Below are 11723 nucleotides of genomic sequence, written 5' to 3'. Positions count from 1 at the left end.
TCAGAGTTAATAATCGCACTCTGCCAGTCAATAATATATATGAACAACAGAGATTAAGTTTCACTGAAACTTTCTGATAAAAATGTTTTCTTATCTCTGCAATCATAAAAACAGCATGTGAATTTTAATTCAAAGAGGTCCAACCCAAAGAGCAATCAGTACGTGTTTCTAAATTACAAAGGTTGGAACTCAGACATGAAACCTAATTTCACATTTTGAAGAAATAATGGATTGTTTTCCAGGTATGTTGCTGACTACTTAAAAAATGACAAAAAGTTACAAACTCCAGGGGAAAGCAAAAAATTTAAGCTACTTAAGAAAATAATGGATATGTCTCATCTAGAAAGTAATAGGAAAGGAGATCTCTTACTTATAGCTATTATTGTTGTTTTTTCTCTATCATAAAGCTCTTTCATCTTTATATGAAAAATGTTGTGGGATGCCATTTATCCTCTGCTCACACAGGTTATCTTCCTCGCAGGTACTTCACAATCCCAAGCCAGGTGTAAGCTATGAAGCAATTTATGTTTTCAGTGAAGCACTTAAAGCTAATAATTTGAGGAATATCTGGTGAAATAGTCATAAGACACAGTTAACATCCTTTCCTTTATCCAACTGATCAGTCCCCGATCATCTGCTCAGTCTAGGAAGATGATTGTAGAAATGGCAAGGAAGAAATATTCCATCAATTCCTATACATACACTTGGGCAGGTAACTTCTTTTAGTCTTTTGTCATTTAAAATTGTTATTGTGACAGCAGCTGGAGAAATGTTGAGGAAAATGCACTAATTTGACTTTTTAATTTTACTTATTTGCTTTTGTGGTGTAGATTTTACTGTAAGTGAAAAGCAGGTTATTAATAAGGCTTTCGTATGTATTCTTTTTATAGTTGAAAGCATTGCTCACCCTCTCATTGAATTTTGAAGGATATTTTTCTTACTTCTTAGTAAAGGTTGAAACTGAGGTAGTATTCTGATTGAAACAACTGATCATCCAGGTTATTTCTTGTTACCTTTACGATTGCCATTCACTGAAATTAGTTTGCTTTTGTAGGCTTTGTACTATGTTAAAGTTTTGAATATATTTTTGTATAATGAGAGGTGTGTGTTTGAGTGCCCGTGTTAATAGTGAGGAAAACTATGCTTATTAAAAAGAAAGAAACTGTATTTGACAAATCTAAAAGTATCATAACTCATAAATTATTGGCTAGAATAATTGTCTACTTAAAACTTACTTTTTGAATACAGAGGCCAACTGGAGTATCAACCATCTTTACGTAAAAAAGAAATGGGTTCTGACAGACAATTAAATATTGTCTACGGGAAAAATGATGATAGCTCTCACATTAAACCATGTTTACAGCAACTAGAAACTGTCTCATAGTTTTCTTTAATCACACGTATGGGTGTTTTCAGAATTGTAAAACATGAAGCCTAATGATTTTTTGCAGAGGAGTGGAAGCTGAATAATAGCAATTTTAAAACACACTAGATATTATCAGATAATTCTGCTACTAAATGTTTGCAAATGATAGGAGGCTGAGGGCTGGTTTTATGTATGATTTATAAATGCAATGATTAGGGAGTTCTGATACGCTTCTCTTTGAGCAAGTATTTTAAGTTGTCTGCTGGTAACACAGTGAAAGCCTTTTGCAGACTGTGAATAAATTTTGCATAGACTTACTGGCCTGTTAATTTTGAGTGATAGTAATTAGACAAGACATTCTTCTGAATAAAGCAGTAGAACTGATTTTGTATATGCTGGATAATGTTGCTAAGTACTGAATATGTACCTCATTGAATTAAGCTTTTTGAAGTGTATTGTTATTCAAGGAGCAATAGCTGAAGTTTTGGGTTTTGTTCAGTGAATTGGTGGTGTTTGGTTTTTTTTTTGTTTGTTTGTTTGTGGTTTTTTTTTTTTGTTTTTTTTTTTTTTTTTTTTTTGTTTAATTACTTAACTTAGCCTGTCAGTTAGACATAGTTTTTTGGAGAAAACAGTTTTAAATGTTTGGGTTATTATATACGAAGGGCTTTATTTAGATCTCATACAGTGTACAATATGATATTATTGGTTTGTCTTTCCCTGTTAGAGTTCTCATGGAGTTCTAGGTATACAGAACTTATGATATTTTAATTTTAAAATAAAGGGAAATATTTAAACCAGAATTATTTAAAATGACTTTTTTAATAAAATTTTTCCTCTCTCTCCTTTTTTTTTTTTTTTTTTTAATGGACAAGTTAGTTTACATGTGGCATTGCTTGTCAGCAAATACTTACATCACTTTCCAGCTCAATGGTGTGCATTGTATGTCTCTTACAACAATGACAGCTGGATTTTTCTGTGTCTCAATTTCAAAAATGAAGTGAACTGTCTTGATAATTCAATGAAAACCTGAAATGCCAAAGAACATGACAGCAACTTGCTGTTGCCTTTGTTTTAGGCCTTATTTAAGCTTTTTAGCCTAAGGTGGTACAGAGAATCCTTTTTGTTTTAAAATTAGTACTACCAGTTTGGGTGCAAAATTAACAAATCCTGAGTACTCCAGGGAAGTTTTACTCAAAAAGCTGAACAGGTTTGTTGAATTGGTTATATTTCATGTGTTGGTGGGTTGACCTTTGCTGGCTGCCAAGTGCTCACCAAGCCACTCTGTCACTGCCCATCCTCAACAGGACAAGGGGAGAAAACAGGAGGAAAACCTTGTAGGTGAAGGTAAAGACAGGGTAATCATTTACCAATTACTGTCATGGACAAAACATACTTGACTTGGGGAAAATTAATTTCATTTATTGCTAATTAAAATACAGTTGGATTATGAGAAAAAACCCAGAAGATCTAAAACATCTGCCCCCAACCTTCACATTTTTCCCCAGTTCCAACTTCACTTCTGACTCTTCTACTTCTTTGTCTCTCCCATCCCGAGAAGTGCATGGGGGGATGAGGAATGGGGGCTGCAGTCTGTTCCTAACGCTTCATCTCTGCTGCTCCTTCCTCACGCTTTTCCTCTGCTCCAGTGTGGGTCCTCTCCATGGACTACAGTCCTTCAGGATAAACCTGCTCCTGCGTGCGCTCTCCATGGGCTGCAGTCCTTCAAGACATATCTGTCTGTTGTGGTATTGGCTCCTTCACGGCCTGTAGCGATATCTGCTCTGATGTGGTCCTTCATGGGCGCAGGGCACAGCCTGCCTCACCGTGGTCTTCTCCATGGGAATCTGCTCCAGTGCCTGGGACACCTCCTCCCCCTTCTTCTCTGATCTTGGGGCTTGCAGGATTGTTTCTCACGCTTTCTTTACCTCACTCATCACACCGCTTGGCAGCAGCTTGTCCTTTCTTAAATGTGTTTTCTCAGAAGTGTGACACCATTGCTGGTGGGCTTGGTCTTGTGGTGGGTCCATGTTCAGCGTGGGGCAGCCCCTGGCCTCTTCTCACAGAGACCACTTTGCAGCCCCCCCACGACCAAGTCTTTGCCAAATACACCCAATATAACATACATGCATCATGCTAGGGTACCTATTCTTAAGAGGTATGGGAGAGAAAATATTTCTGAATGTAAATGTTTAAGCAGTCAGTAGATGTGACAGTTGCGCACCTGGGAATTCTTGGGGGTAGAGGAACACTAGCAACATTACAGAGAAGTATTTTATATGTGAATGGGAACAGCATTATGCTATTCTCTAAATAAATTTTATGCAGTATTTGGATATTGCACTAATAATTTTCATGGATGTTGTGTAATTTTGTTTGTTCTAGGGAGTATGACTTCTGCAACGTCACCTATCATTCTGAAATGGGACCCCAAAAGTTTGGAAATCAGGACTCTCACGGTAGAGAGGCTATTGGAGCCACTTGTTACACAGGCAAGTATCTTCAATTTGTTTTGATTCTTCCTTGAGCCTGAAGCTATATTTACTCATTTTATGTAATTACCTTAATAAACTTTGATAATAAAAACTTGAATAGTTTTTGTTCATGATCTCTAGTGGAAAGCTCTGTTCAAACATATTTAGAAGTTCTTGTTCTAAATAATTTATGGTCTCAAAGTATGAGCAGGAATACAGTAACAACAACTATTTACATATGTTTGTCTTTTAAAAGCAGTTTAGAAATTTATGAAACAGTCAGTTTAAGTCAGGGATCTGACTGAGTACATATTCTTGGTTTGTTGTTATATAATGGAAGACAGGTTCACATTTAAAACAAACAAAACCAACCAAGCAAATTAAAGAAACTATTAAAACGTGTTTCATTTCATATTGTAATTGATTAGAAGCGTATGCTCAAACAGTTATCTTTCAGATGAGTAAAATTTGCTAATAGAAGCTAAAACATTTGTCCAGTTGTCTAAAAAGAGCAAGATGAAAGTGACGCTAGGTAATGCATATAACGTATATATTAGTGTTATCCAGCTTTTAACCAGATAGACAGGTTTGTTTATTGTCAGATAAAATCTTTATATATCGATGCATATCACATTTCCTGTGTCTGTACAAATTTACATGTGCTGTGAGTGTTTGCACAGGGGCAGGAGCTCTGCAGTCCAGAGAAATATGGCAGCAGACATCAAACTTCAGTTACCATCAGTGATATTTGCTGAGTCCATGGCCTGGTGCCTTTCTGTCTCTGAGTTGCCATTAATAATGAGAAGCTGGTTACATAATTCTATCCTAGTAAGCTTCAAGATGTGTAGCTTCATTATTGAAAATGCGCACACAAGTAGTTTCTCTTCTAGGAATGCTCATTATATTAAAACTGAATGCCAGCTAACCCCATCTGTCCATCCACCTGTTACTAACAGTTTTCTCATAGATATTGTGGGTATTGAGATTAGTCTGCTGGATAGAAATGTAGGATAGAAGTTTGAGTGTGAGACCAGACTTGATGCTTTTGTTCTTGGAACCACCAGAGATAAAATGTAAATTGCTACTTCTTTAATTCCCCAAAAATGATTTCTCTGTATGGTTCTTATGCTTCTAACAGTGATTCACTTTCCAAAGAAATGATACCTATTCTGCTTTGGTTTTGAAGAATATTATGTTATCTTTCTACAAACTATTCTGGACATGAACATCTCTAAAAGTGTACACAACTTTACAGCAGAGATATACATGTTTCATTTCACATAGCTGTTGATAACATGGTAATTAACTTTCGTTATAAACCTTCATAATTTTGTTGTTGATATGGAAGCAGACATCCCAAATTCATTTTAATACCAACTGAAAATGAGGTTGTGGGCTCTCTGTTCTGATCCTGGTGTTGGCATAGGAAGTGAAGCTGCTGTGAACCATGTTCTATTGTGAAAAGAGCAAATTACTGAGACTGCTGTGAGTGAATTTCCTTTTCCCATTTCACTTTGTTTTATTTTCCACCACCTTGCGCAGAGGAGAGAATACATCAGCCAAAAAGTGAATGTACCTTTGTAGTTTCTCAAGTTGCTTGTGTTAACATTTGGATCAGCTAGATTTATGTTTGATAGCACACCTCAACGAATATAAATAAAGAAATTACTACAGGACATGGATTTCTTCAATGGTGGAAACTAAAGTGCCCATTTCAATTCTGATTTCTTCATAGGTTTCTAGGTAGTATGGACATATAAAAAAACCCTTTTTGAACAGATAATTTAATTTCTTGTATTAGAGAAATAAGCACTTTTACATATTTTCCTCTACTTTGTATCCAATAAAGTATGTCTGACTAGAGCATGTTTCTGTGAGCCACACAAACATAATCACAAAACCTTCAAGTGATGAGAAATGTGCTACCTTCAGACTGTGTTTATCTGTTGCATTTTTAGCTTAAGTTATTCAACTGCTCTTTCTGTTTTTCTCAGATAAGTTAACGACCATCCTGGTTTAAAGGCTTTTCTTTTTTTTCTGATTGAAATTGTGTATTCAGCCTGGACAAGTCAAGAATAGTATCTCGTTTACCTGTTTGGGTTTAGATTGCGTTCTGCCTATGCCGTGACAACCTCTGCAAGATACCGTATGCACATTCCACATGCAAATATTTGGATCTCCTTAAAAAGTTTCAAAGCGCTTTCCTTCCTAAAGAGAACATCTAATTTGCAAGTTTATCATGCCAAATGGATAAAGACATAAATATTTAATCCCTGTTCAGTTTGAACTCTGAAGTCCACTGTAGATTCATAAGAGCTGTTTAACATGGAAATCATAGAGATGTGAGGTTTTTCCTTAAGTCATTAAAAATAGGTCAGTGGATGGAAAGAGAGATTTAGTGGACACAAAATGCAATAGCACTGTGCTGCACAAGTTCTGAGCAACTGGATCTGACTTTGAAGGCAGTCCTACTTTGACCAGGAGTTTGGAGTAGATGACATCCTGAGATCCTGTACAGCCAAAATGTATCTGAGTCTGTGATTTCTAGCAGCACCAAGACGAATCCGTGTTTTATTTTGGCATTGAATATTTAGAGTATCCTCTTGTTCTCAAAGCTGTGTTTAATTTTGGAGAATGCTTGAAAAAACAGAAATTGTTGTAACCAAGTCTTTGGGTTCAAAAAAATGCTAATCAAGCCTTTTGTATCTGTGTATGTATGTGTAGGGAGGATTTAGGCTCTGAACTCAGGGTATATATAGGCATATGAGTGACGTATTTTTCACATGGTGACAGATCCACTGATTTCTACTGCAATTTTGGGGAGTAATACAGAAATGCGACATGGATTTGAGAAAGAACACCTCAGTGAGTTAGGAGAATGGTGCGTTAAAACTGAATTTTAGACAAGCTCGTTACTGTAGCAGATGAGAAAATATGGATAACCTATGAATTGATTTAGAAGAAATTATAAGGGTGTCTGAGATGGAAGCAAAAAAAAAAAATATCCATTAACTGATCATGAGAGCACATTAAAAATGACAGAATCACATTTATTCTAGGAAGCCCTGAACTAGCAAACTAATTAAAACTTTCTCTGGCTGTCAGAGATGTAAGAGTGTTGGAGCTTGCTGGGATACCCATTTTCCTAGTGCTTGTTGTCATGTTTAAAGAGTAACAGCTATGACCTGCCACATGCCTTTTATCATATTACCATCACAGAGATTTTGTAAAAAATGTGTGTTCGAAAAATTGATTAAAATTCCTGTTCTCAACAATATTGAATTTAGTAATTGAAATGTTTCTTTTCTCTGACTTTAACATATCAAGTAGATAAAGGTAGAAGGTAATTGTATTTATTACTGGTTTTGTTTTCTGAGGGTTTATAACAACTAACCTTTTTCCACTATAAAGCTTACAATTTTTAATTCTGTGAAATCTTTACAAGGAAATGTATAACTAAAATATATCCTCAAGGGTTACTGCCTCTTATTCTCACCTTCGTGCATAGTAACAAAAATGAATTACAGTTTTATTTGTTAGGCTGTGGATGGTTTTCATAAGAAAAAGTAATTACGTTTTTAGGAAAGACTTAAGTGCCATTACCTGGTATTTTGTGTGTACTGGAAAATAGCCCTTATGGAGGTTGCCCATAAAGACTCGGGGGATACTGGTGGTTTTGTGTAATAATTAAATACAAATATGAATACAAGTTATATATGTTAAGGGTGGGGGGGAAAAACCCACCAAAACCCAACCATAAAGCAGCAACATCAATGCAACTGTTTTTCTGAAAGACCCCAAAAATACATATGTGTGAACACATAGATGTAAAAATGAAGGAGTTATGTATAAATTTTGAAGATAAGATTTGCTCTTTTGATGAAATTTAAATTTTCTAATGTCAGTCTGTGGTTCTTCTCATTACTTTTTCCAAGGTATTTTAAATAGCAGTGTAGCTGTTTTACAAATGTGCCTTTTTACCAGAGTCATGCAGCAGTTGTGTTTTTAGGATCTTTAAATTTTTAGACTATTAGTTATTAATTATAAAATTTTAACATTCACACAAATAATGGTGAGTGTTGCGGATTTTTTTATGACTGATTATGTTTTCCTTCAGTATGACATATTTTTGTCCTTCTAGATTTGCTGTGGGGAGATGATTCTGAAATGCAGTGCATGTTTTGTGTGTTGTTTTTTTTTTTTTTTCCCCAATAAATTTATGATGGCCATTACAGTAGCTTAGAATGAAACAATAGTGTGTCATAAGACAGACAAAACTAATTCATTGTTTTGCATTGTTTTGTATATAATACCACTTAGTAAAATTAAGTACCTATATCTATAAAATAAACAAGTCATTAGATAAAATTTGAAATCATTTTAATTAGTGCGATTTATTTAGAAAATCATGGTAATTATGGCTGATGTTATACTTCATGAATTTGTGCCTAATCTAATCTCTTGTGCAGTGTATTTGGAAAATGGACCAATTTCTATATTGCCATGAGAAATATAAATATAGTCACAACCATTGCAGATAAACAGATATTATTTATATTCAGTGAACCTTTTTACTGCATTTGAAGCCTAAATTTGGTGCACTAACTACTTTCCACGGGAAGTATATTTATAACTATTGTCAGGGAGCTGCAGCTGAACCACAACTATGCATGTACACAGCTTTCCTTTTGGAGGGTTTGTGAATGTGTATGCATGTTTCAAACAATTTTGAGAAAAGTTGAGTAATGGAGCACTGTATGCCTAATAGATATACCACTGGTTTTGGTAATATGCTGAATTTTTGAGCAATTTCTCTATTTGATAGTTGTATTCATCTGAAGTCATCTTCAAGATGGACCAAATGAAAAAGGAATTATAAAGTCCTATTTTTTTTGATCATTTGAGCTCAATTCATCTGTACAAAAAGGTCAATGTTATTTTATTTATTTTTTTTTTTTTTTTTTTTTTTAAATTGAACAAGACTGTTCCCTCAATTGGGAAGAACACTTCATCTACCTATCAGAACTATCAGAACACTGCCAGGTCTGTGGTGTTTCTGGGAGTGCGGAAGGTTGGACGGAGCATCAGTCTTCCCTGACATGGGCTAATTAGGTGATGGCCATTCACGTCAGGGAGTTGAAGCCGAGTCCTATCAGAAAACAAATATGGAATTGTTCATTTCTAACTGAAACTGAACTTTAAACATTACTTATGAAATTATTCTGTTGAATAGAACAGAATCCACCTTACTTTCTCCAACATTGTGCTATGTATCGCTTAAAATAATTTTTGAACTAAAACCTAGAAGGTGCTTATTTACTTCAGGGAGTTTTTTCATCCTTTACATTCTGCAAGGAACATCTGCTGCATTCTGGCCACCACTGTTTCTTCTTTGTCATCAGATTCACTAAGATCTGTGCCTCTTTGCCAGCTCTACGTGGGATCATCTCAGTATGGAGACTTCTTGTGCTGGCTAAGAGACCCTCTAGCTAAATTTTATCTTTTCTATTTTTATTCTCCGTCGCTTGAAAACTGTAGACCTGTAAGTTCTGGATCTTGTCAGTCTATGCCTCCCAGTTATTCTCTGTTTAAAGGTGTTTATGTATGTGTTTGTACTTCTCAGTTTATGCATATGCAGGTTAGCATTTACTGGGTGGAGAATGAAGACTCAGAGGGCTTTAGATCTCATCCATTACTCCCATGCTCTGTTTTTATGGAATAATGGTGATTAAACTCAGAGCAATACAATACAATGGCTACTTTTTCTTCTCTTCTGCCACACAAACCAATATGAAGAGATGGTAAGAAAAATTGTTATTGGTGTATCATAGCAGGAAATGCAAGTTATGCTGGGAGTATCATAGGTGTGCAGTAAATGGGGAGTGAAAAAGTTTATGGCTAAAATGAACCTACTCTACTGTGTAATTCCTTGTATTAAATGCTAGATTTTTCATCCATTGAGAAACTTTTTGATTTTATTAATCATTAGCAAATTATTAGTGGTTTAGGCTTACCAGAAAGTGTTTTTGACTTTACGTGGTATGAAGAAAATCATTTTCATCAGTTGAACTTTTTTTTTTTTTTTTTTAAAAAAAAGGCATTTACTGCTTTGACTCCTCAGTCTAACGGGTAGTCTGACTTTATGAAGCAGGTTTTCTGTGTATGACTTGAATATATCCAAGTGCAATGAGTAAGTTCTGAGAAGGAATTTGCTGTGTGTCTTTGCAAATACAGTGAATAAATAAACTATATGACCCGATCCTGTTGTGTACGTTGTGTCACAGCCTTGACTATTATATGAGCAGAAGACAGGCACTCTTTCCCACCTACAGAGCTGATCTCTTCTCACAAATTGAAAGCCATCTGTATTTTTGAAGTTGGACTCTCTGTTTGGGTTCAGGCTTCTGACATTTCATCAAAGCCAAACCAAGAGACACAGGAAATAAATATGTATCTAATCACAGAAAGGCATACACCATGTAGAAATATAGCTTTGTGTAGACTGTGTGCACACTAATATAAACCGTCCGCCCCAAACCTCATTGCTTCACTAGTGAGGATACCAGTTGTCATTGCAAAGAATCTGAGTTTTAACTTCAGGAGAGAGAACTGCTGAAATGTTTCTCCCATCGTGGTTAATTAGTGTGTAATTGGCATGGGACTAGTGTGTTGAATGAAAAGAAATATAATACATACGTGACAAGAAAAGGCAGATAGCCGAGTATCAAACTAGAGAAAATATTGAGAAGCTTTGCTGGTTTTCCAGTTGTGTCTGCATTGCAAGAACGAATGAATTGCAGTGGAAACATCGGGGAAGGGGGGAGATGGATGAGTCTTTCCTATAAGTCTAAGGCATTCATCAGGGAAGAATTAGCTTAAGCAATTTGTATAGCTGAAGCCTGGGGAAGGCCCTGATGCTGTCTTCATCTGGTCTACTGAAATAGTACAGACTAGAGTTTTAAAACTTGGTTAGCCATTTTCCTAAATGTATTCCTTTCTTGCATATGGTTTTCTTGTAACTGTTTCATGGAAGTTTTCAGAAAACGGTGTTCTTGCCTGGGACTTCAAAATTCTAAGCAAGAAGGTCAAACTAATATGAATAATTATTGTAACATCTTTTTCTACTTGTGTCCTTGAAGATGTGTAGCAAGATGCAGTGAAGCGTTGCTGAGCCTTTTTCTGTCCTCAAACATACAACTCAGCAGGTTCTTCACAATCCTGTGGCTTTAATGGGACCATCGCTGTGGAAGGGGAATATCTAAAAGTTTTGAGGGAAAATTGGCTTTGGTTGCATTTTTGGTTTATTATTTTCAGTTTGCTTGTAAAACAGTTATATGTGAGTTCTTTCAGAATATCCTGTAAGCTACATGTCACTCCCAAAAACTCTCAGAATCAACAAATGTATTAGCAAATCACAGATTTTTATGTCAAAAATGCTAATTAAAGCAGGATAGGTACACCACCTTATGTTTTAAAAGATGATTGCGTAGTTAATAGCCGGTGACCTTGTTACAAAATAAGTAATGGATTTTCATTTTGGCTGATAATCAAATTCTTGTTGGTGTCATTAAATTATACTTACTAAAAGCATTTGACACATTTTTTCCAGTGCTTAAAATAAAAGACTTCAAAATTATTGCAGCATATATAACTGCTAATATAATAATTTATATAACGAGAATAGTTCTGTCTGAAACATTTCTGTAATTCTATTGTGTGCTTAAATTGAAAATTTAAAAATTTATTGTGTGCTTAAATTGAAAATTGAAATTAAGGGGTTAAATTGAAAAAAATGTTTCTAATATAACTAAATGTGAATCAAATCTATTAACAATAATGTCAGTCGTGTACTGTTATTAGCAGGGTGTTGGTATGGTTTGTTAACA

The 11723-nt window shown here is 35.2% G+C and overlaps 1 protein-coding gene across 2 annotated transcripts in view; it reads left to right on the top strand.

The window, feature by feature from the left end:
• The first annotated feature begins 692 nt into the window (after positions 1-692).
• Positions 693-11723, top strand: part of CTNNA2 (catenin alpha 2) — a 464407-nt gene continuing 453376 nt past the window's right edge. The window contains exons 1-2 of one of the 2 annotated variants that reach the window (XM_032993891.2): positions 693-712; positions 3749-3855. In XM_032993891.2, the coding sequence (XP_032849782.1) occupies positions 3754-3855 (102 nt within the window). In that variant the 5' untranslated portion in view covers positions 693-712; positions 3749-3753. Of the gene's footprint in view, positions 713-3748; positions 3856-11723 lie in introns of those variants that run through there. The other variant, XM_032993892.2, reaches the window with a different exon arrangement.

The sequence above is a fragment of the Tyto alba genome, unplaced genomic scaffold (genome assembly GCF_018691265.1).
Source record: "Tyto alba isolate M040663 unplaced genomic scaffold, T.alba_DEE_v4.0 Super-Scaffold_6, whole genome shotgun sequence".
Taxonomy (NCBI): domain Eukaryota; kingdom Metazoa; phylum Chordata; class Aves; order Strigiformes; family Tytonidae; genus Tyto; species Tyto alba.
This window is presented reverse-complemented; position numbering and strand designations above follow the sequence as displayed.